The sequence below is a fragment of the Malaya genurostris genome, chromosome 3 (genome assembly GCF_030247185.1).
Source record: "Malaya genurostris strain Urasoe2022 chromosome 3, Malgen_1.1, whole genome shotgun sequence".
Taxonomy (NCBI): domain Eukaryota; kingdom Metazoa; phylum Arthropoda; class Insecta; order Diptera; family Culicidae; genus Malaya; species Malaya genurostris.
Window position 1 is genome coordinate 199,134,347 of NC_080572.1, and position 27,165 is coordinate 199,161,511.

Consider the following 27,165-nt stretch of genomic DNA (forward strand, 5'->3'; position numbering starts at 1 on the left):
TATCCCATCACAAGGTGGATTAAGAATAGGTTGTTCAGTGTAGAACTGAATAAGGATTTGTTTCAGTATTTTTATTCGAAAATTTAACTGAATTTGTGAAAATCACCAGAAACATTTTTCAGGGTGGCAAGTGAATTGCCGATTTCAATTTCCCGGTTTTTTCCCGGTTTTCCCGTTTTTTTTAGATAAAAATTCCCGGTTTTTGGAATAGGCTCAAACCGCCCCTGTTTAGTTTTTTATTAATTTTTAGTTTAAACTTTAAACAGATATCCCATGTCCAAGAAGGATCATTGTAATAGGCCCGCTAATTGAGGATTCAATTACTTTCCAGGCATTTCGATGAATAAAAAAAAAATTAATTATAACATGTGCGTATAAGAAAAGCATAAAGCCTTTTCCAAGTCATTCAGGGGTTTTGGCTACACGTAACCGATTTCTTCCGAGTGCACATGACTGTTTTTATCATTTTTTTTTGTATTGAAAATAAATCAATTAGGAACAACAATCCCAATAACGGACGCTAGCCACTCGAAAAAAACAACAACAATCTGTGCTTGCAACTTCAAATCATTTTGTACAGAACTTTCTTCGCTCCTTCCGGAAGTAAAAGTGGAAATCTCATATTAGCGGGAAAATTATAAATGGCAGAATGGCCAAGGATGGCTTTTATCGTACCAAAGAACGCTCTCTACCAACTTTTCACAATATTCAATCATTGCCATCAAAGAGAGACGGATATCATCTCAGCAACAAAACACCGTCATGGTTCATATAACATAGAATAAACACCAGTGCGAGAGCGAAATTCTCTCGATGACCTGTCTGAGCATCACGGGTTAGCACGCTGCTGTGGGGATTCACTCTGAAGCAACAAACGGTCGCTTATTCTCGTATATATTATATACGGGCAGTGGATAATTGCGACAGAATCATTTTACTATTGCCGTTTATTCTAACTATGTACAATTAACCTTTGTATAAGTGGTGTCTATGAAAATGTCTGTGAATGCTCCAGATCAGGGTTTTGAGATATTGTATATTGTAACCTAGTATGAGAATCATCAAGTCGAATTACCTGCGATAATTATCAATTTGCGATTCTCTTGGATCATTGCCGGACTGTATATATTTTGTTAGGGGTGTGAAATACTCAGAGTATGAAGTGGAGCGAAGAAATGTAGAAAAATTTTTGCACGGTTCATGCATTGAGAGACAGCGAGTTCTTGTAGCAGCTTCTACCAGATTCAAAATTTTGTATACAATGTAGAAAAATATCGAGCCGCTTTCTGCCAAATTATCGGCAATAAATTGTTATATGGACATAAACTGTTTAAATTATGTCGCTTGCAAGCACATCTGTTCAATGAACGATACCCTCAGATGAATTTACACGTGATAGAATTGAATATAAAATCATTGGATGTATGTATATCTAAGATTTCGCAAAACCGTTGACTTGCTCTTTTAAAACACCTTTCTAATATATCTGTTAGTCAATAAACAATAATTACGATTTCAATGCGTTGATGGGCAAATAAATCAAATGATAACTATTAAAATGCACAATATATCGATGTGTTTTTTTAATAGGATTCTAAATGCTCGCAGAATAATCAGAAAGTACGAGTTCTTCATGATGAACTCTCCGCTGGTTTTAAACCAGTTTTATTTCCAATAGCTTAACTAATTTATCTTCTATGAGAAATCTTTCTACAATTGATCTGATTCTAGCAGATCAATCAATAACATTCAGGGTTTCAAATTAAGCAATGATTAGTTCAATTAGTTATATATTCTACAAGTTTAGAACTAATCGACTAGAATACTATCGAATGTAAACCCTGAAATTGTTTTGGGAAATATAGATATAGCCGTAAATAATTTAAATAATTACTTTATTGAAGTTCCAAAAGCTCAAACTTGATTCAATTCACCTTCATCTACATCCATATCAACGTTCTTGTGATCCTACTATGGAATAGTTGAGGACCTTTAAAAGAAAATTAAACATAGATTCACTGAACAAATCAATTAATTTTCTAAATCTTTCTAAGATTCTATACTGGTTCTCAGAAACCAGTTTCAACTCTTCCAATTTTGCGAGTCCTTTTGATATCTCACATTAATATAAGCATAACAACACAAGTATTGTCTCAAGATAACCTTACTGAGACAAATTATGATGAAATAAGGGCAATTATTAGCAAACTTAAAAACTTACATATTTTCCCTATGCTACCTAGAGATTTTGCCATAAATTTTGCAGGTGTTTTGAAAACTTATTTAAAAATTTAATAAAAATCCAACAGAAGCATCCAAATTATCCTTATTTTTCAAAATGAGCTTTCAATATGCTGTTATTGATAACAACTTAAAAAACTATGATGATTCCTGTTAGATTTAAAACTTTCTGCAAGCCTCTAAAAATCGTTGGACGAGATATGGGGTGTTGGCCCAATTTCCAATGGACAATAAATTATTTCAACACTTGTACTGAACATTTCGCCCAAACGCAAAATTGGGAATTGTCTCTTACTCTTCGATTGCTGAAAAAAAATCATTATGCTAACAACTGTTACTCATAGGTGAGCTAGTAATATTTTTCCCGGTTTTTCACTAAAATTCCCGACTTTTTCCCGGTGAAATCAAATTCCCGACTTTTTCCCGGTTTTCCCGGTCACTTGCCACCCTGATTTTTGTCGAATTCGTCGTTTTTCGACAATAACTATTTGAGTAAATAATGGTTAATAAAGTTTTACATTTTTCAAAAGACAATTTAGATCATTTTTGGAAAAACAATGTATGCAAAGTGATTTTTTGTGACAGTCACTTTTACGGGTGTCTATAATTCAGCTCGTGAGGAATCCATTTTACCACCTTCTGAATCTTTCTCATCACGTGTAGATGATCAGAAACGATCCTTAGGACCTAGCAAACCGCTAAGTAGAGGTAAATCTCAAACTGTACTTGAGTTGAAACTTTTTTTTTTTAATACATCATCTGCAGCAGCCCTAATTTTTCCATAAAAATCTTTATCTTAGCTAGTACAGGCAGTAGAACAGTTGAGTCATTGTAATGCCCACGGCTGGCTATTTCAACATATTGCATCAGCCCGAAGAAACCGATCGAATTAATTGATTATGTACATAAGCGACGCGATCGCAGTGAATTCACGTAGGTAGTTATAGGTGGTAGTTAGTCTACCAGATATATATATATATATATATATATATATATATATATATATATATATATATATATATATATATATATATATATATATATATATATATATATATATATAAGTATAGGTTTTTGTTAGTTACTTAGGTTGGAGTATAAAAGGGTCGGTTTTGGTTTAAACGAGGCTTTTTTTCTTAATTTTTACTGTAGAGTAATGCTCCTTGGGCGACCGGGTAACACCGTAATCAAACTTGGACACCATTACTCAGGCCAAAAGCAGTAGTTAAGAAGAAAAATTAATTTGTTCATTAATTAGGAGTTAGGTCTGGCACGAAGTTACGTGCTGTAGGGAAGATAGGACAGTAAAGTGTAAAAGATATTAGAAGAATAAAAAAAAAAACGAGAGAAAAGGAATTTGTGCGATTTTATAAGTGTTTTAAAAAGAAATACCCAAATACCCCCTCTCGCCGCTCGGGCAACGCAGGAATTTGTGCGATTTTATAAGTGTTTTAAAAAGAAATACCCAAATACCCCCTCTCGCCGCTCGGGCAACGCACATCCTTACTGATGTAAACGAACGTAAACAGTTTTCGACTTATTTACCTAGTTTTCTAGTAAGTCGAAATCTCATTACGTTCGGCACCTAGCAGTTCAACACAAACTTTCGAATAAATTGGATTGAGCCTGTGCTAAAAAATTACAGCATACTCGTTCAATGAAATCAATTTAAAAATTGGAAGTTTCAACCAAAAATTTAGCACTTGTTGTGGATTGTTGATAATAAATCTAAATTATTGATTGTAAGAAGTTTTTAGTCGTCTGAAATAATAAATAACTAAATGCAGAAAGTGAACTATTTTTTTTTCGTCAATACCCTGATTTTGATCTCTTCGTGCAGGAACGTAAAAAATAATTGAAGCTTACAAAAATACCCTTCAATGTTATACAACCTATTGAGATTAACTCAGTCATGACATAACATCACGATATGAGCTGGAAGAACGTCGTTTGATAACTATCACTGATTTGTTGATATATTTATTTATATAAAGCTTGCTTCAGATAGAATTGGAACAAAGACAATTGCCTGTATTTCAGTTGTTTGTTATTGAATTCAAGATCTTTTTTTATACAAATGTAGCGTTTTCTTCATACTTTTAAGAAAATATACGGATAAAATTATTCGTCACGGTTTCGAAGGAATTCTCGAATTTTTACTGTAACACGGCTCATTAGGCGGCGCACACGTTCTTCGTCCATCGTTTTAGCTATCTTATTCCACCAGGTCGTCATCTGATTGATGTCTTTGATAACCTTTCCCTTTGCCTTGAGTCTCCTCTTCATGATGGCCCAGTATTTCTCAATAGGGTGGAACTGGGGGCAGTTAGATGGGTTAGGGTTTTTCGGAACAAACTGGACAAGGGGTCCTCTGCATACCATTCTTGAACGACTTTGCTGTAATGACAGCTTGCCAAATCTGGCCAAAACATTACGGGATGGTCGTGGGATCGAATGAACGGCAAAATTCATTTTTGGAGACACTCTTTTTGGTATAGTTGCGATGTCATTGTCTTATTTGTAACGAAAACTTTCGTTTTTTTGCCACAGCTGCAAATGCCTTGCCAAATCATAAATTTTCTTGCAAATTTGTCGGCAAAAACAAATTTAAATTTGGCTGGAACATTCCCCGAGCCGTTGCCAAGTAAAATTTTTGACCTGGGATTTGCTCGAAGTCAGCCTTGACATAGGTTTCATCGTCCATCAGAAGACACCCGTCGAACTTGGTCAGCACCTGGTTATATAGTTTCCGAGCACGAATTTTGACCACACTATTTTGTTTTATGGTCCGATTTGGCTGTTTGCTACCACGATACGACTTGATTGGGCAGCACCGAATTTTCTGGTCAAATCACAGTCCGACAGATTAGGATTCCTCTTAATCGCCTTCAAAATCCTACCACGCAGTTTCCGGTCGCCAGTTCCACTCCGTCGATTGGCTTGAGGCTTCCGAATCGTCGTCAATGTTTCCTTATACCGATTGATAACGCGCCATACGGTATTTCTGGAGAATTTCAGCTGTTTAGCTAGCCTAGATGCAGACCACAATGGATTTTCCAAATAACTGTGCACAATTTTTTCCCTTCTTTCGGCTTCCATGTTGATTGTTTACAAAGTACAGTCGATTTGCGGAATGTCAAAAATCATATGTGAAGTAGACAAAATTCCCGACACGTGGGTGCCAAGAACTTCCAAATCCGTCCACCAGGAGCGCCACAATATGAGCAAAAGTTTGTTCCAATTCTAAATGAAGCAAGCTTTATACATGCGTGTAATAAGGTTTTCTACCATCACTGCTCAACCTCAATCTATTTGATAATTCAGCAGTACTATTTACATGCTCGCAAGGCAACTTGGTTTAACATAAGATAGACATACACTAGGCAAAGTCCATCGAGGCAGTACTGCTGAACTGTCAAGGATGAGCGCTTGTACTTTTTTAACGTCATCAAATAAGGCATAACGTAAACACCGAATTTTATTCATCCGGAGTTCATTCTTTTGTTCATCATTGTAATTTAATGCACCACAAATTCATTCGCGACGTGATCATGAAAACTTATTAATTCAACTTGAGTTATTCTCAAGTTTTATTCCTACTCATCATACGTTTTGTCACGACTGTTCACCCGCAGAATTTAATTGCGTTACCGAGAGCAAAGAATGTCGGCGAAGAGTGTAACTCACTCAATCGATACGATGACCAGTCGGTCGCATAAGCCCTTTTCTTCGTCCTGTCGTCTTTTCTTGACCTGCTTTGATACATGCATGCACCTGTGGAGATTAGCTGCCCGGGCTACTTTCCCGATGGTGAGAGACAATGCCACTCCAGAAGACCATCGTCAACCGGCTAGGGAAAGTTGTTTAAAACTAACACTTGACTGTTCCGGCACAGTTTTTTTATCATTCTTTTCTCTATTCCCTTGACTTTTGAGCTGCAGTCGACTGTTGCTGGATTTTGCGCCGGCTGGGTGCAATGTCATCTTATCAGTGTAGAGTGCTCTTACCAGTTGGGTTGTGTAGGTTTTGAAGGTGTGTGGTTTTTATTCACTTATACGTATGAACAGTATAAACACATTTTGAAGCGATTTTTTTGTTCAATTAAATAAATGTTAAATCTAAATTTCTACTTATTATTTGATTCAGAAATGATATGTTTTATTATACTTCGGTTAGTTCAAGAATGAGACATTTATGTACTCTAACAGCAGTATAGCGTCTTACGAAAGACTCCTTTGGACAACAAGAAAAACGAATAATACGTTTTTGATGGAAAATCGATAAAACCAATCAAACGATAAAATCTCTGTTACCGAAAGAATGTCCCCAAACGTTAACCTTAGCGATATTAGCATAATTTCAAACAGAGAAGCACATTTATTTTATTATAAGTCGCTTCGCTGTAAAATTTATTATTTATTTTAACTTCAATAATATTAGTAAATTTCCATCTACCATTCGACAAACAGAAACGATAGGTCGACTGGTTGGAACTGAAGGTCTATTTGACTCACGTATATAGGAATAAAGTAGATGAGATTGAATTTCATTATTCACTTTCAAGTAAATAACGGAATGGACGTTGGAATGGCATCGTAAATATAAATTGTAAATTTTTATTAGCAGTCATTGCCCGACGAATTAGAGGAGATTGTTGTTCAGTAATTTAGGGTCGTTGCTGCTAGTTATTGAATTGGTAGTAGTTTTGAAGGATCATACTCAGGCTTGAAATAGACATTAAAAATCTTCTATTAATCATTTTTGTAAATGAATCTACATGGCCAATGCATTTCCAAGGAACATTCATTACCGATAAAATATTTGTTTTTCTGTACATTTCATGACTCTCATTTATCCTTTTGGTAACTTGCGACGAATCGTTCCGAACCCTCAATGCAAATAAAGCTTCTCCAGTATAGTCGAATCGAATCGAAATCATATTTTGGAGTCAGAATTTAATTGAAATCTTAATTTGGTTTCTGTTTCTGATCGCAAACAAAGTGAATATTAGCTATGTTCTTGTTATCAATTTTCTAACATTCAATTATGAGACAATCGTTTTAAAACATGAAAGCTCAAAGCTCGACTCATCATAACACTAGCACTTCCTGTTGAACTACTAATGCATTTAGTATTTCTTCGTGAACCCGAAGCAGACGTAAAAGTTGACCCTATTAATTGGAATTCAATTTGAACAAATTTAACAAATTGTCGAAGCCGGGATGGCAAGTGAATTGTTGATTTCAATTTCCCGGTTTACGAGATAAAAAATCCCGGTTGTTGAATTGGCTCAAATGGCCTCTGTTTAGTTTTTGCCTTTCTCATATAGAAAGGCTATGCAATCGCTGTGAAAACCACCTAGAACCGAGGCTCGGAGGTCCGTGTGTCATGTACCATTCGACTCAGTTCGTCGAGATCATGATTAGTTAGTTAGTTGAGTTAGTTAGTGAATATATAAAACTACTTTGGGATTACTAGTCCCCGGTTTCCACTTCCGAATACACCGATAAGAGTGAAGAAATTCTCCAAAAACGGAACTCACTTCGATTTCTCAGCAACGGTTAAACCGATTTTCACGAATCATGATTCAAATTAAAGGTTTGGTCTGCCGAGACATGTTTTCTAAGTTGTGCATTCGTTAATGCCCAAAATTTCTCAATTGGTCGAAGTTGTGGGTAATTTGGTGGATTCATGTCTTTTGGGTAGAAGTGACATTTTCGGTAGTATACCATTCTACCGTTGATTTCGAGTAGTGGCAAGAAGCAAGATCTGGCCAGAAGACTACAGGATCCTTGTGGCTTCAAATCATGGGTAGAAGTCGTTTTTGTAAACATTCCTTGATGTATATTTCGCTGTTCATTGAAGCAGTGGTGACGAAGGGTTTCGGAATCTTACCGCAGCTACAAATTGCTTGCCAGATCATAGCTTCGAACCAAATTTTTCGACTTCAATCGATGTCTCGGACTGGTTTAACACTTGCCCTTCTCGCACCGTATAATATTGTGGTCCCGGCAAGGATTTGTAATCGAGTTTCATGTAGGTTTCGTCGTCCATGATTATGCAGTTCAAATTTCCAGCAAGAATCGTATTGTACAGCTTTCGAACCCACGCACAGTGGTTCGAATCAATAAAAACGTGGACATAAATCAGTAGCTGCCAAACCGTTCTTTTAATGCATATAGTTGCTTTGAAGAAATTATTTACAAATATATACCGCGTAATTTGATCCTATCATTAATTGTTCATGGCCTACTTTGACAAAAAATGTAACCATAACTTTTTTTTCTGAAGAGATAGAAATTTTTTTTCTTCTACAAAGTTTTAGAACTATTGAAAATAATTTACTTTGTCAAATATACCAAAAGTCTAGGTCGCACCGTTTCGGATATACAAAGCGTTTTTATGGCAACCCCCTTAAAATCAGTTTTTTATTCATAAATTGTTTCGAGTTATTTTGTTATGCATAGGTTTGTTCTTTCCTGGCAAAGTTATGCAACATTTTACCTTTATTTTACCTAGGATAAAACCTTGCACCGAAGCGAAATATGCAACTTTATGCAGCTGATTTTTACAAAATTTGTAGGAAAAGATGTGCCCAATGTCATAAAAAAAATCTAAGTGGAACTCGGTGCAACTTTTTTTAGGTCTTTTCAAAGTTAGTTTTAATTACTGAATTATGGCAACCCCCTTAAAACTAGTTTTCTAGTTATAACTTGTTTCGTGTTATTTTTTTATGCATACTTCGTTTGGAATAATTGTAGAAAATATAAAATTTCATAATTTTGTAGAAGCTAATGCATAAGTTTATTATTTTCTGGAAAATTTGTGCATAATTTTACTTCTTACCTAGAAAACCTTGTACCGAAGCGAAATATGCAACTTAATGCAGCAAACTTTTATAATACTTATAGGAGAACATGTACCTTATCAAATTTATTTTCCAATGAGAATATCTTGAGTAATATTCGTGTGACTCATTTTCACTATGGCCATGCTGAAACCATGAATGGTTAAGAAACAGAGGGCTCATAGTGGTCCAAAACTGGGAAAAGACGGTCACAAGTCTGTACAGACTTTCACTGATTTTTAAGAGCTAACGTGTCTTCGAAGAAGTTTTACAAAATTATATAACGCTTCTTTTGAAAGTAGCACCTTAATTTTTGTTAAGGGGGTAGTACCGATTTCGAAAAAAAATAATTTTGTTTTTGACGAAAAAATTTTTTTTCTATCTCATTTCAAAGAAAAAAACATTTCAAGTATTTTTGCTGAAGATATGAATAATGTAAAAAAAATATTTTTTGAAATATTCGCTTTATTTTAAAAACAGTTTTTTTGGATTTACCTACGTAGAATTTATCTCTATTACCTAAGTATCTACTACAAAGTTAGCATTTAAACGAGTAACTTTTCCCAATACTTTTCACAACCTAATCAATCAACTAGGTAGTTAATGTTACCTAATAAATCATTACAATATGTCACTTAGTCGCATTGCATTCGATCAATCAGTATCAGTCACGCTATCGTCCGAGTTTTCCGTTTCGCTAATTTCTTGTTCTGTAAGTTCTAGCATATCAATTGCTTCCAGTCATTCGTATCCGAGCAGTCGTCCGCGATACACTTGTTGTTTTTTCGCTCCGTATCGGGACGGTATCGATTACAAAACCTCGAGTGCGAAGGTGTTTCCCTAGCAAGGGCTGGAGGAAACATTTTTTTGTTCTCTTAGATCCAGTGGTTGATCGAGTGATAAACACCGGCAGCAGACAGTGGTATACACACTTGCTTGCGACCATTTCTACCTGTCGCTTCAATAGCATCGGCACCAGCAGTGAGTGACTGGATCATCAAGGTCACGCGAGAGAAATAATCCAAGCAAAGGACCAACTCACCCATCAGCTCAACAAACCATACCGGTGAAGTAGTTTTTTCATTTTATATTTCAACTTTTTTCCTACTTCTCACTATCCTATCTATTTTTTCTATTTTCCTTGATAGTGTGGGAGACTTTGTTTCTCCTGCACAGAAAATATGTCTTCCGATGAGGGGAACCTCGGGGAAGATGATGATAAACCTAGAGATGAGGAACGTTTGGATGAATATCCTGATAGTGATACATCTGAAATGGATATCCCCGCTCCCCCTCTGGGAAAACCACCAATCCGTCAGAAGGTCTATCAGGATGACGGATCGGATGGCCCGTGGGTGGTTTACTTCCGGCCCATAGCTAAATCCCTCAGAGTCCTCAATATTTCTCGAGATCTGACTAAACACTACTCGGCAGTAAAACACATGGACAAAGTATCTCCGAACAAACTGCGCGTTGTCGTGACTGATCTAAAACAAGCAAACGACATTGCTACCAATGAGATTTTCACGAGGGAATATCGCGTCTACGTACCTTCTCGGATGGTGGAGATCGACGGTGTGGTCCACGAAGAAAGTTTAACTGTCGAAGATCTGATGAAGGATGGGATTGGCCGCTTCAAAAATCCCGACCTTCAACCAGTGAAGATATTGGAGTGCAAGCAATTGCACTCTAAATCGACACAAGATGGAAAGTATCATCCATCAAACTCTTTTCGTGTGACCTTCGCCGGTTCTGCACTTCCGAATTACGTTGTAGTGGGAGGGGTTCGTCTACCTGTTCGGTTGTATGTACCGAAAGTAATGCACTGCTCAAACTGCAAACAGATGGGACATACGGCTCAAGTCTGTTGTAACAAACCACGATGTGGTAAATGTGGTGAGGGACACAGAGATGACTCCTGCAGGAAGTCAATCGAAAAGTGTATTTACTGTGGTGAGAATCCGCATGCTCTTTTTGAGTGCTCTAAATATAAACAACGCGAGGAAAAGCTCAAGCGAACCGTGAAGGAGCACTCCAAACGATCTTACGCGGAAATCCTCAAACGAGCTACTCCACATATCTCTGACAACCCATTCGCTTTTTTGTCGACTGACGCTGATGTTTTAAATGACCCCGACGAAGGATCTTCTTCTGTTCAGCTAGGAACAAACAGGAAACGACCAATTATGTCCTCTCCTAAGCTTCCTCGCAAAGGTCTTAAAATACTAGAAACTAAAATATTAAAACGGAACCAAAACAACAATGTCACAGAGCCGAAGCAAATACCTCCTGGATTTCAAAAATCGAATTACAACCAGGAATTTCCAGCACTTCCAGGGACACTGAAAAACCCAAGTGATCCCAAAACACAACCAGAAAACCCGACAAACGTTGGATTACTGAAACTCTCTGATATCGTGGACTGGATATTAACAGCCTTCAATATAACTGATCCTCTTAAAAGTATTCTAACGGCTTTATTACCAACAGTAAGAACTTTTTTAAAACAGTTGACTGAACAATGGCCCCTCCTTACAGCGATCGTATCTTTTTTTTTTTTTTATTCAATAATATAATATAATATTAAGGCACACTGCTTAAGCTCTAAGATGCCAAGGGTATTTACTAATCTTAATTATCGTCTAACTTAAAACTAGAGTAGTATCATTATGTAATATAGTATCTGGCGATCGGTAGTGGCCGGTGAATTGAATTTAGGATGAGATGATTCCAGATGGCGATGGTAATTTTCTATGTTGGCCGCATTCTTCGGTCCGTGAGGGTCCGCGGGAAAGCGATCGTATCTATCGATGGCTGAAATACCTACAGAAATCGAGAATATGATCACTATACTCCAGTGGAATTGCAGAAGTATCATCCCAAAATTAGATTCTTTCAAATTTTTGATAAATTCGCGTAACTGCGACGTATTTTCATTGTGTGAAACATGGCTCACTTCAAATATAAACTTTGACTTCCACAATTTCAACATTATACGCCTGGATCGAGGAGACTCCTATGGAGGGGTTCTTTTAGGGATCAAAAAGTGCTATTCATTTTATCGAATTAACCTCCCCTTGATCCCGGGCATTGAAGTTGTTGCTTGCCAAATCAGAATTAGAGGCAAAGATCTTTGCATAGCTTCTATCTACATACCTCCCAGAGTCTCGATAGGGCATCGACGACTTGCAGACATCATGGAGCTTCTTCCCACTCCGCGGTTAGTTTTAGGAGACTTTAACTCGCATGGTACGGGGTGGGGCTGCCTATATGATGATAACCGTTCTTCGTTAATTTATGATCTGTGCGACAACTTCAATATGACAATTTTAAATACGGGTGAAATGACACGCAATCCAAGACCGCCAGCCCGCTCTAGTGCGCTGGACTTATCCCTTTGCTCGACATCACTACAGCTAGATTGCAAGTGGAAGGTAATCCCTGATCCCCACGGTAGTGATCACTTGCCGATTTTGGTTTCAATATCCACTGGTGCACAAACACCGACATCAGTCGATATGACATATGATCTCACGAAAAACATCGACTGGAATTCCTACTCGATCTGGGTATCCCAAGCTCTTGAAACGAAACAACCAGATTCGCTTGAAGAAGAATACAAATCCCTAGCTGACTTGATCCTCAACGCCGCGATTCAAGCCCAGACCAAACGAGTACCCAAAACTACAATCACTACGCGACCTTCAACCCCATGGTGGGATAAAGAGTGCTCGGAAATATATAAAACAAAATCATCCGCGTATAAAAAATTCGGGAACAGTGGCAAGCGCGAAGACTACGAAAAATATGCATCATTAGAAAAGACCATGAAAAATCTGATTAAAGCAAAAAAAAAAGGTTACTGGCGTCGGTTCGTCAATGGCCTATCTAGGGAAACATCGATGACCACTCTGTGGAATACAGCCCGTCGTATGAGAAATGCAACCACTAATAACGAATCCGTAGAATATTCAAATCGCTGGATATTTGACTTCGCCAAGAAAGTTTGCCCGGATTTTGTTCGGGAATCGAATACCTATCGCGTCGCGTCCTCTCGATACACTGAAAACGATACCCCCTTTACGATGACGGAGTTTTCTCTTGCCCTCTTATCGTGCAACAACAATGCCCCAGGGCGTGATAAAATTAAATTCAATTTGCTAAAAAATCTTCCCAATATCGCGAAAAAACGTCTGTTGAACTTGTTCAACAAGTTCGTCGAACAGAACTTTGTTCCTCAAGACTGGAGACAAGTGAGGGTTATCGCTATTCAGAAACCGGACAAACCAGCCTCCAACCACAACTCGTATCGGCCGATTGCAATGCTTTCCTGTATTCGGAAACTGCTGGAAAAAATGATTCTGTTTCGTCTCGATGAATGGATGGAAACAAGTGGCTTGCTTTCAGATACACAATTTGGCTTCCGTAAAGGCAAAGGAACGAACGATTGCCTTGCGCTGCTTTCTACAGAAATTCAAATGGCATTCGCTCACAAGAAGCAAATGGCATCAGTATTCTTGGACATAAAGGGGGCTTTTGATCCAGTTTCCATAAAAATTCTCTCGGAGAAGCTGCACAAGCATGGTCTTTCCCCACTTTTCAACAATTTTTTGCACAACTTATTATCGGAAAAGCACATGTTTTTTACACATGAAGACTTGACGACCTCACGAATTAGTTACATGGGCCTTCCCCAGGGCTCATGCCTCAGCCCCCTTCTTTATAACTTTTACGTCAATGACATCGATGAATGTCTTGAAAATTCTTGCACGTTAAGGCAACTTGCAGATGATGGCGTGGTGTCTATTATAGGATCCAAGTCTACCGACCTGCAAGGACCATTACAAACTACCTTAGACACTTTGTCTACATGGGCTCTAAAGCTGGGTATCGAATTCTCCACGGAGAAAACTGAGTTGGTAGTATTTTCCAGGAAGCGTGAACCTGCACAACTACAGCTTCAACTAATGGGTCAAACCATAGCTCAGGCCTTCACATTCAAATACCTCGGAGTCTGGTTCGATTCCAAAGGTACCTGGGGATGTCACATTAGGTATCTGAAACGAAAATGCCAAAAAAGAATCAACTTTCTACGTACAGTGACCGGGACTTGGTGGGGAGCTCACCCAACAGATCTTATAAGGCTGTACCAAACAACGATATTGTCAGTGATGGAGTATGGATGTTTCTGTTTCCGTTCAGCCGCGAAAATACACTTTATCAAGCTGGAGACAGTCCAGTATCGTTGCTTGCGTATAGCCTTGGGTTGTATGCAGTCGACTCATACGGGGAGTCTCGAGGTACTGGCGGGAATTCTCCCGTTGAAAAACCGTTTGTGGGATCTCTCATATCGACAACTCATTCGATGTAGCGTCTTAAACCCGTTGGTTATCGATAACTTTGAACGGCTAGTCGAGCTTAATTCTCAGACCCGATTTATGACATTGTACTTTGATTTCATGTCACGTAACAATAATTCTTCTTCCTACAATCCTCACAGTGTTCGTTTCTATGATACTTCTAATTCTACGGTGTTTTTCGACACATCCATGAAAGAAGATATTTATGGAATCCCGGATCACGTATGCCCTCAAGTGATCCCAAATATTTTTAATGACAAATTTAGAGAAGTCGACTGTAATAAAATGTTTTACACTGACGGATCACATCTCGACGGGTCCACTGGCTTCGGTATTTTTAATGAAAATTTCACCGCCTCCTATAAACTCAGTGATCCGGCTTCAGTTTACGTCGCAGAACTAGCTGCAATTCAGTATACCCTTGAGATCATTGAAACTTTGCCCACAGACCACTACTTCATTGTATCGGACAGTCTCAGCTCTATCGAGGCTCTTCGCTCAGTGAAGCCTGGAAAGTACTCGCCGTATTTCCTGGGGAAAATACGGGAACAACTGAGTGCTTTATCTGAAAAATCATACCGGATTACCTTGGTTTGGGTCCCATCACATTGTTCCGTAAGGGGTAATGAGATGGCGGACTCACTGGCCAAGGTGGGCGCATTACAAGGTGAAACCTATGAAAGACCAATCTGCTTCAATGAATTTTTCAGTCGTTCTCGTCAAGAGGCACTCGTCAGCTGGCAAACCTCCTGGAATGATGGATATCTAGGACGGTGGTTACATTCCATTATACCGCAGGTATCGACGAAAGCTTGGTTCCGAGGGTTGGATGTGAACCGGGACTTTATTCGCACAATGTCAAGACTTATGTCCAACCACTCTTTGCTCAAAGCGCATCTTCATCGTGTTGGCCTTAGTGAGAGTAATCTTTGCGTTTGCGGAGACGGTTATCATGACATCGAGCATGTTGTTTGGGTGTGCTCCGAGTATTGCGACGTCAGACTCCAGCTAATTGATTCCCTTCGGGCCCGAGGTAGACCACCTTATGTTCCAGTCCGTGACGTTTTGGCAACCCGAGATCTCCTTTACATGACCTACCTCTATAACTTCCTCAAAGCTATAAACGTGCAAATCTAGTTCCCTCTCTTTCTCTTTCTTTCTTCTACAGTGGTCCTACCCCAAACGAACTAAACACTGGTCAAGCTGAATTGCTGGAAACCATCCATAAATGACACACCAACATCAAAGTACACCAACAAAGCATCCGAGTTTAGTATAGTCTCTTCCTCGTTACAATCTGGAGAACGTCGAGAACCCGGAAATGCAAAGTGTGTTTAAAAGATGCAAGCTATTAATGAATGATTTGTAATATCAAAATATGTTCAAAATCAATACAGTATAGGTCCCACCCTCCTGACACTCCTTTACTAACTCTAGGGGAGCAGGTCGCCCCATAATACGGCTTCCACTCTTTTCCACCTAACAACAAGACAATCGGCCACGTTAAGCTAACGCAAATGAGCCCAATAAAAATTTTATTATAAAAAAAAAAAAAATTGCTTCCAGTGACAATTTCTTTCCAGTTTTGATAGGTTTGTAATAAATATTAGAAATCAGTGGGTCAGACGCTACTAGGAGTCTACAAAAAACATCTGTCATCGTTTTTTCACGGCTGTTTTTCCTCGTGCCCAAGTTTGGATTTTTTTATTTGTTTATTAATTTTTAACTTTTTTCATTCCATAAACTATAAAGATTGTTTTATGGAATCGCTTATTTGAAACCTAAGAAAAAACCGTAAATTCATGCCTTGGACGAATTTTTGTATCTTTGTTATATTTTACAAGCTGTTGAAAAAAGGCTTTGTGTGAAATACCCCATGGATTATTACTATACATGCTATGCACGTATGCAAATATATGAAAGATATTTCTATCCTATTTCCGACTACCAGTCTGGACGCGCGTAAACACGCATAAACAAATTCAAAATTGTTGCGATTTTATTTTGTTACTTTTTACAATTGACAATATTAGAATAAATCTAAGTGGAACTAGATGCAATTTTAGGCCTTTTCAAATTTAGTTTTAATTATTGGAAAATTATCAAAAGTTCAACACATATTTAAAAAATGGAAAAATGTTTTCTAGACAAAATATGATAAAGTATTGTTAAAGTACAAACCTTTACGAAGAGATTTCATGTTTAAACCTGTAAATAAATTGAGTTATCGCGAAGCAACACGATTTTTAAGACGAGATGTTGATCGGGCGACGCTCACTGCAAAAGTGAGTTACAGAAATAGCAGACGCGTGGCGCCCTCTGTTTCTTAACCATTCATGGTTTCAGCATGGCCATAGTGAAAATGAGTCACACGAATATTACTCAAGATATTCTCATTGGAAAATAAATTTGATAAGGTACATGTTCTTCTATAAGTATTATAAAAGTTTGCTGCATTAAGTTGCATATTTCGCTTCGGCACAAGGTTTTCTAGGTAAGAAGTAAAATTATGCATAAATTTTCCAGAAAATAATAAACTTATGCATTAGCTTCTACAAAATTATGAAATTTTATATTTTCTACAATTATTCCAAACGAAGTATGCATAAAAAATAACTCGAAACAAGTTATGACTAGAAAACTAGTTTTAAGGGGGTTACCATAATTCAGTAATTAAAACTAACTTTGAAAAGACCTAAAAAAAAAGTTCCACCGAGTTCCACTTTTTTTTATGATATTGGGCACATCTTTTCCTACAAATTTTGTAAAAATCAGCTGCATAAAGTTGCATATTTCGCTTCGGTGCAAGGTTTTATCCTAGGTAAAAAAAAGGTAAAATGTTGCATAACTTTGCCAGGAAAGAACAAACCTATGCACTATCATCAACAAAAATATGCGATTTTATAAATTCTACAATTATTCCAAACAAAGTATGCATAACAAAATAACTCGAAACAATTTATGAATAGAAAACTGATTTTAAGGGGGTTGCCATAAAAACGCTTTGTATATCCGAAACGGTGCGACCTAGACTTTTGGTATATTTGACAAAGTAAATTATTTTTAATAGTTCTAAAACTTTGTAGAAGAAAAAAAATTTCTATCTCTTCAGAAAAAAAAGTTATGGTTACATTTTTTGTCAAAGTAGGCCATGAACAATTATTGATAGGATCAAATTACGCGGTATATATTTGTAAATAATTTCTTCAAAGCAACTATATGCATTAAAAGAACGGTTTGGCAGCTACTGATTTATGTCCACGTTTTCATTGATTCGAACCACTGTGCCACGGCCTGATCGATGCTTCTTGTTTCGGACTACGTTTTGGTTGTTTCTGCTACTTATAGGTTCGAAGATTCAAACGTTCTTTAGCACGAAGAACATTAGACTTCGACACTTTTTTGGCCACATCCCGAACTGAAGGAGGTCTTTTGCTCGAACGCCTTCAGTATACGTTTATCCAACTGAGGGTTAGCATGACCTTGTTTTCGACCTGTTTTCGGTTTATCCTCACCGAACTTCCTGATTGCATTTCGCACGGTTTTTTCACTTACTCCTTCCATTTTTGCTATCTTTCTCAGTGACAGTCCGCGTTCTGTGCACCAATTTTTCGACGTTGTTCTGCTGAAAGTCCACGCATTTCGAAACAAACTAATGAAAACGAATAAACAACTGCACAAGTGGTTAGAGAAGAGTGTAAACAACAGGACGCAGCCATAAAAATTGACAGATTCTGAACCATTGCGAAATGGCAGCGGTTTTTGGTTGCGTCCATACTTTCTGGGATAGTCTTTATCAATCAGTTTTGGAAATCCACAATTCATTTGGCCTTTTTCCGGAGAAGGTAAGTGCACCATTAAAACAAATAATTTAACCTCATTCGTTAAGCTCTACTCTAAAATCCAAAAAACATTTATAAGATCATGTACAAAATAAATGTTTATTTTTAATGTATTTTATAATAGCAAATCGCTTGATAACACTGTTTAGATTAACTAATGAATTCCGGCATACTAATATGATATTCGAAATGTATTAGGTTTAAAGTACTATGTATAGTGGATGCTACGGCGAAGAAAAACTTATGTATATTGCCTTATGAAATAAACGTATTTATGAAAAAATCAGTTGTTTCAACACTTTTACCTTAGGAAGCCATCTCGGACCACTCCTTTTCATGCTGTTCGTGAATGATCTCTGCAGTGGATTGTCGTTATTTAAAGTAATGTATTCCGATGATGTTAAAACACTTCGCATCAACACGAGCCTTGGTGATTGTTGACAATTAAGAGAGTCCCAGAAATGTTTGATAGAAACGACATGACCATGAAAGTTGAGAAATGTCACACCATATCATGAGGACAGTCACCGATTTTATTTGAATACTTAATGATGGAATCTTCAGTTAAAAAAAGTTTTGCCTGTTAAATACGTGGGCATCGGTTTTCGATCGCATGCTCCACCTCAGTTTTGGGGCTCATCATACGCAACACTCAAGACTTTTACGATTTGTATTATCTCAAGAAAGTTTACATCTCATTAGTACGAGTTGTTCTTGAATACGGAGTTATAATTTGGTCCCCGTATAACAATGATCGCCTCGATCGGATCGGAAGGGTTCAAACGTGATCTGTCCTATTTGCTCTTCGAATATGACCTTGGCTGATTATTAAGTTTACATAAGTCGACGTAAACATTTCAAAAGGGCGTAAAAGCAAATGACAGGTTCTACTTGTTTACTTTCTCTTTCTACTATCTACATCTACATATCTGATACAGTTAGAAAAATGGAAATATTCTACGGGAATGTTTTGTTAGTGAACGGGGAAACGAAGTTCATTAACAGTAGAGAAAAACAAAACAAGTTATGTGACCTTATGAAATGTTCATTGCGAAGTGTCAAACCGCAATGTACGGATGATAGCCAATCGAGGACAGCAACGAATTATAAACATATATGAGTATTTGAAATTTGGAGAACTTTGTATTTCCGGAACAGGAGGCCGGATTCGGATGAAACTGAACGAAATCTATGAAAGTGTAAGGCCTTGCATTTGAAGCTATTATTTCATTTGTGAAAACCGACCTTGTTTTGGATCACTATTTCCGTTACTTCAGGTATAACCAAAAGGATAGCATACTATTGAAAAATGGATATGAGTCAACCTATGTTTTCACGAACCAATCACAGGATGGCATCATGATGTCATTCCTTTGATTTCATTTGGTGGTTTCGCGCTATGCATAAAAAATACCACATCGTGCTCCTTACTATGAATCTTCGAACAAAGAGGAATCTATCAATATGAGCCATTTAACAATTTTAACTTTAGTCGGTGACTGCCTACCAACAAAAAAAAGGTAGCTTCCCGATCAATGTATCTAACCTATTTCATTTTTTTTATACTTGTTAGAAAATGTTGATATTTTAACTACTATCGATACCAAACTTGTAGCTGTACTTGCTACGAAAACAGGCTTTTGTTATAAACTTTTTATGGCTTGTTGATCGGGTTGTCTAGTGAGTGGTTGACAAAAGTTAGTTATAATGAGTTACTCGCTTTTGTGCTGTGTGTGGATGCCATTTTCTGTCTGCTAGCGTAACTAGCAGACCAATTTAGAACTATTCATTTTTCATACCGCTTTGTTGATGGATTCATTTGTCGATGGGGTCGTGCGCATACTGGAAACTCTATTTACGATCAAGACGGTGGCATGCAAATGGATTCAATTCGAAGTTGTATTATTAAGAAAATCATAGATACTTCTTTTTCATTAAATCTGGCTAAACGCAATGGACTATTTTCCAGTGTAAAACCTTAGCCGCTATAATTGAGTCAAACAATAATCGTATAATCCAAATAAATGGTTAGAAATTGATACAGTCTTTTAAAGCATAACATTGGCATTAAAATGGTAAAAATTCGTTTTGCCATCCGTTAGACAAGTAATCATCTGGTCGGCGTGTAGTGCGGCACTGTATGCGGGTTACTCAGTTCAGCTCTGAGATTTGTTTGTTTAGTAAAAAATCCGATCCGAAAATATATCGTTATCTCACGAGCGAATCTCCATTTCAATCTTTAGTTTTCACTTACAACGAACTGTCACATATGCTATCATACCACATAAGCAGTGCACAACTAGTCAATATTGTCACGAGACGCCACTGTTTGTGTGGGTGTTCTCTGCATTGCTATTCGCTATTACTTTTGGTTTATCGATGAACGATGGGGTTGCAGAAAACGCTGTACTTACGGAGTAGGCTTAGAATTACCGTAGTTTTAAATGCTTCTGATTAGGTGATTTGAAGATGGATTTAAATTATTCCTCGATGAACATTAGATCAGGTTCTAATTGCAAATGAAAGATTCTCTTCTTTTACTTTCTCTTTCGATTATTATGGTACTCTTCACAATTCATCTCTCTAACTATTTGCAGAGAATAATAACACTATCATCACTATCTTTACGTTTCGTCTTAGACTCGTCAGTTCAAATTAAACTGCTTACTGCAAACTTAAACAGTTCAATTTGAACCGCTAAGCAGACGTAAAGTTATTACTATTTGCAACACACTTGTAATAAGCAAAGCAAAGTCTTGGCATTACATTCCTTTTGTGGAATTTGGCCTTTCTGTTTCAACAGACTTCGCAGCCGATTCTTAGTGTACAGAACCATTGCATGGCTAGTACTATGGATCCTACTGCCACTAAGAATCCTTCCAGGTAGGGGCTCGAACATACGACAACTGGCTTGTAAGACCAGCGTCCTATGCATTGAACCGCCAACCCGGGACAATAAGTAATAAGCACCGAAGTGCTAATTCTTTCCTGACGTGCCGAACGAAAACAAGTTTCGGCTAATACTGGCCGACTCAGATTGTCATTTAGAGGTTAACATTATTTTGTGCTAGAGCACATAAACAATTTCACTACCATATTTTAATCTGCTCTGAAATAACTATCGAAAAATGCAGGAATATTTTGTAATAATTAAAATAAAAACTGTCATTTGCACTTAGGACCTAATCTAAGTGAGTTAGACGCGTTTAAAATTGCAGTAATTCTGAACCTGATCATCGAGATTAAATAACCAGTAAGTTTGAAAACATATAACCCAAACAAGCATAGCAAAAATATTTGCTTTTTACAATAAGTACTTATAATAGTCAATCAGAGCACGTCATCCAGTTTGATGAGTGGATGTCAAGCGGAAGTTCACAAAAACAATCTGTTGTTATAAATATTATTAAAAATACTTCTTGAACGCACTTGACGGATTTATATTAGAAACTGAAGGTTCTAACTTTCTAAAATTAGCTTTAGAATCCTAGATAGTGTTTCACAATTATTTACCAATTTTTCAAATTTTCATCTGTTGATGAGACGATAGTTCCAAAATTGCATTTTTAATGTCATTATTATCGGTCGTGTCTCATACACAACCCTGCATTTTTGTTTATCTGACCTCCCGAAACAAAATCCTGGATACGGACCAATAATGATAAAATAAAGACTGTAACAAAGAAGCTAAAATTAAAGTTTCAAAACAACGAAGTTGTTTATACAATTTCAGTTTATATTTGAACAATTTTAACTAATCTGTGAGTCAGTCATTCCTAAGGCGGTCAGACTCTGGTTTACAATAAAATTTCTATCTATATCCGAACCTGTCTTTTCATTATCATCAAGAAACAAAATAATTTCTATATATCACATATAATAAGCAGTGCAATAAACTATCATAAAAATAAGACTAAATAGAACCATTAACCAACACCACCGTGGCAACGTTTGGAGAACGAGGCTATAAAAATTCCAATCATTTGAGAAATAAAGAAGTCTGTTCAGTGCTTCTCACGCGCTCGCTGTCGCCTTAGGGTCGACCTACACCACAGTAACAGCAGCAGCAATAACAATAAAAGCAAAAATAAATGAAGAACAGAATGTAACAAAAAGCGAAGGAAAAATATAATAATTACTGGAACCGCACTTTTGGTACCGGTGGCAACTCTGACTGTGCAAAAAAAAAAAAAACGATAGAATAATAATAACTCGTGTTCAAGTAAAAACAGAAATAATAACAATAACTGAGGAACGAACGCTGTTTCACTGTTCAGTGTATGCGTTAGAAAATGACTGGACTATTTTTGGGCATAACATGAGGGATGCGGGTATTTAATAAAGAGATATTTTCATAGCATAGAAACGAAGAAAAATAAACAACAGATTATTCTGACGAACATAAGGAGAATGTGAAAATATAAAACGAAATTAGTCAGAAGTTATGAATTGAACAAAATAATATCTTTGAAGGGGAAATCCGGGATTGAACGTGGAACAAACTAACTTCTATTTAGGGTTACGAAGGCAGAATGTATTCAATAAATTCGAGTTGCTCAGTTTAACTAGGTGGGTCTGTATAATTTTAACTGTTAATTCAAGTATTTTTTTTATTTGTTTAGGGACCTTTTAAACTTTGTCATTCAGGTCCGTAATTCAAGTATTGAAATTAATGCTTTTTTTTATTTTGAACACTAACGAGTAAAATTTTGCGATGTAATGGTACAGGTAAAAAATATCAGAGGACTATTGTTTTGCTTTTGCTCTATATTCGAAAAAATGCCCTCTCAAGAAATAATAGCAAAAAAAGCCGGTTAACTTTTGCTATTGAATAATGTCAGTAAATACAGACATATGAGCCAATCTCAGAAACGTTTGACCTTACCAGCGATAGTTGAGTTTCGAACCCAGATCGTTTCAATGAACGTAGAACGGTAAAACAAGGAGATGTGTAAAGATTTGAATATCAAAATTACAAACAAGCTCTAAAGTTAATTATTTTCCTATGACTATACCGTGATTCCTTTACTTATACGGCGTAAGCCGTGCACGTGCAAGTGCGCAACACCTATACAATCGTCCACAAACTCACACACTGATCCAAAATCAAACACATCCATACTTGTACTCAACGATGTTCACCTATACCACAAGCCGTTCCTATTCTACTTGGGTAAGTAAAAACGGATATCGATGTAGGTACCAGCCAGTGCTGTCAACTGTTTTTTGTAAAAATCTGTATTTGGCGGAAAAATCTATCTGTACAATATCTTTCTCGAAAAATCAATCATCGATTTAGGGCGGAAATGATTTTGCGATCAAAAAAAAAAAAAAAGGTCGCTCGACCTGCTTTACCCCTATGGAATCCAACACAAAAACTGAAAATCGGTATTTATCTGTATGAAAATTGAAATATCGGTATTTTGAGAGAGCATATCTGTATTCCTGTATCGAGTCCAAAAATCGGTATAAATACCGAGAAATCGGTATAGTTGGCAGCGCTGGTACCAGCAGTAAAAAGTATATTTCGTTTACCGTCGTACCGATATGTCAGTTACTACGAAATATTTCTTCCCCACGACTACAATGATGCTTTCAATTAATCCTGATCGTGTGAAAATCATTCAATGCGTTCAGGCACGTCAGATTAGCCGTACAGCTAATGCTGTGAAGGCGAAACGGCGGCTATCCCCTATCCCCGCTCGCATAATTTAGAAGTAATGTAAATAACACCTTCGACCAGCAGCGTCGGTATTAGCCTTTTTTGTTTACACATCTGTATGAGTGAAACAGCCATCACACATCTCCAGTGGGAGCATGCGTACGACAGACAGGGAAGGATAATTAATTTCATCCTATATTAGTGGATGATGATTTTTCACTCTGATGGTATTCTTTTTTTCTAATTGGAGGTCTGTCAAAGGGTCCACATGAAGAGCTTCACTCACCTTATACTGTTGCAAGGTCAATGATTCGGCCTCGGCAAAGTCATTATCATCGGAATCAATCGTTTCTATGATATCCAATGGCTCATTGTCCACTGGATCATTCGAAATAGGTTGCTGCTGCTGTTGCTGTTGCGGTTGTTGTTGCGGCGGCTGCTGCTGCATTCCCACTGGATGAGTCCCATTTCGCATTTGCTGCGGTTGGGGTTGCTGTTGCATTTGTTGTGGATGGCTCGGATGTTGCTGAGGAAGGTGCTGCTGTTGCAGCTGCTGACTAAAATGCATTTGCTGCTGCTGAAGAGCATACTGCCGATTGTCTGGCTCCGGCAGCAATAAATCATTCCAGTCTGGTTCCGATTTGATTGACACAGGCTGCTGCATTATTTCGTGGGACATGAGCCTTTCACCAGTTCTATCGAAAAACACTATTGTTTCACCAAAATGATGCACGAAACACGTTTTATTGCAAAAGTAACTTGCTAAAAGACAATTATCACACTTTGCACATCCAAAGCACCACCTACCGCGCTGACGTTCCGGACAGAAGTAAACATGGAAAACAAAATGGAAAAACGTCGAACCGCTGAAGAATGAAAGAATGTCAAAAATTCAACGAAAGTACACGGAACCGCAAAACAGCCTAAATCAAAGTACATTCCATCCAATTTGGGGGTTCCGTTCAATAGCCTAGGCACGTGCAAATATACTTAAAGATGAGTTATATTTACCCTACAGTTGAGTCGTACCTACTAACTTTCAGGTTGATACGGTTTACTTATTTTATGCTTATTGAACGAAACTCTCGCTGTTTGGTGGTTTTACTCTTTGTATTTTGACAACAATGGAAGGAGCGAATGGAAGAAAAGATCCAAAACATCTCAAAATTAAGTGAGAAGAAGTCAAATAATAGATAGTTTTTATTTTCCGTGTTCGTAGAGTTCAATACGCTGACCGAAAACTACTCAATAGTGAGTAATTATCGCTCAATAGAACACAGTCCCTATACAAATAATAATACCCCTAGCAAAGATAAACTCAAGATGGAATGGTCTATGGTTTCTCATGTATACCATTCAAATAGGACCCCTTGATGATCCCGGTTCACCGTTAGTTGTAGTTCAATTATTATTTGAAACAAAACAACAAGCGTCGAGTCGCTACATACATCTTAACTATGATAATGTTTGTTTATGTGGAATTGATCTTAAGTTGCAATAGATATGTATTTTGCTGCATATCTAGTGGATTTTGAGGCAGGAAAACAAAAATCAAATAGAATTATTGCTAAGAATCTTATCTTATTCTTATCCTACAAAGCATTAAAGTGAATGAATGTTACAACATATTTTGTGCGGTATGTTTACATATGTTTACTTCCTTCCAAACTTGTTGCTATGGAGTTTTATCGTCATTTTCAAATGTTTATCGACGCTTATTAACGAAGAGTCAACAAAATTACACTATTACTTAGTTCACTGGTGCTATATTTTTCGATGGATCGTATGGGACATTGTAATCTAGAGTTTATCCGACGACACGACCAGGCACTACAAAGAAAAATCTGAATAAAAAGTGTTCGTGAGTGATTTACCGCCAATTACCATAAATATAGCGACCTCTCGATAATCATAAAAATAATCTTCTTGAGCAACACTGTTTAAGTTGCTACGAATCAGTTATCAAGGACCGCTATAATAAATAAACAAACCATTTGAGAAAATCGTGAAACTGTGTTATAAATTAAAATTTTGTTACAACGTTCTTTTTTGATTTGTGCCGATCACAATGACCAAATCTGGCACTAGAAGTAGTGCTGCGACAGGAAGGTGTCATACTATATCATCCACAGCTACCTATTAGCTCTATCTGTAGTGTAGTCATCAAACTCATCCGTGATGACGATCACTATCTTTCGAAATATCCAGTCGAGTTTCCGAATCACATCACTTTTGCTTGATATACTTGAGCTTGAGCTTGAACGACCACCCCTGGTTGCTACTCCGTTACTGATCGGGATTAGCTGAAATTGTACAGGGAGTTTCTAGATGATCCGACCTGGGACTGGTAAATCATCCTTCAATGTACATCTTCTGGTAATCCCAGAATTCATTGATCAGTACCGGCGCCGGCTAGGCCCGAACGTAGATCATCTAAGGAATGGGAAGGGATGTTAATCCAACACTTGTTGTTACTAGAGGCCGTATATACTACTGCGCACTCCACAAGTGTCACGGGAGAAGGATATTTGTTAGTAAAAATTTCAGTATTGGTTTCGCGCGCGACTCAGTATGTTCCGGTTTCAAGATGCTCGGATGCACCACTAAACTCACTGACTTCCCGAGTGAACGTTTCAACAATATCCTATATTGAAGTCTCGGGAAGTCTTGATTCACAGGTCTTAGTCGAGGAAACTGAAGAAAAATTTGCAATACTATCGCGTAAAGAATAAAAACTTCCCTATTTTTTTTAAATGAAATTACGTGATACAAAATAAACGAGTGAACAGGATTTAGACAAAATAGTTGATCCATTGCATTGACATATTCTAAACAGTTGTTATAAAATCATTTTAAATCACCAAATAAAGGTAAAAAGATTTCACGCGCGTCTTGATTCTTTATTATTTCCACTTTATTATTTTAATTATTTATTAAAATTATTAATTGGTTATATTGGTTGATCTGGGCAGCCGGCTACCAAGAAAAATATTAATTTATTGTTTGAAATATTAATATCAAGTGTTTTTTTTTACTACACTGAGCTAAATTCTCATTTTTACATTATATGATATTCTTATACATTTGCACTATTGGAAATTCCAATGAAAATTACAGGGTGTATCAATATCATGTCAAACATATAAGATAATCATATAAAATATAAAACTTTTCTTAAAGTTATTTTCATAAGAATTTCATATAGCGAATGGA

General features: G+C 37.1%; 1 protein-coding gene across 1 annotated transcript in view; it reads right to left on the reverse strand.

Moving 5' to 3' along the window:
- The window catches only part of LOC131434511 (bromodomain-containing protein DDB_G0280777-like), a 67,103-nt gene extending 42,336 nt beyond the window's left edge, over nt 1-24,767 (reverse strand). Inside the window, exon 1 of the mRNA XM_058601260.1 lies at nt 24,239-24,767. Coding sequence (XP_058457243.1) covers nt 24,239-24,631 — 393 coding nt within the window. The 5' untranslated portion in view covers nt 24,632-24,767. The remainder of the gene's footprint in view (nt 1-24,238) is intronic.
- Nucleotides 24,768-27,165: the final 2,398 nt, after the last annotated feature.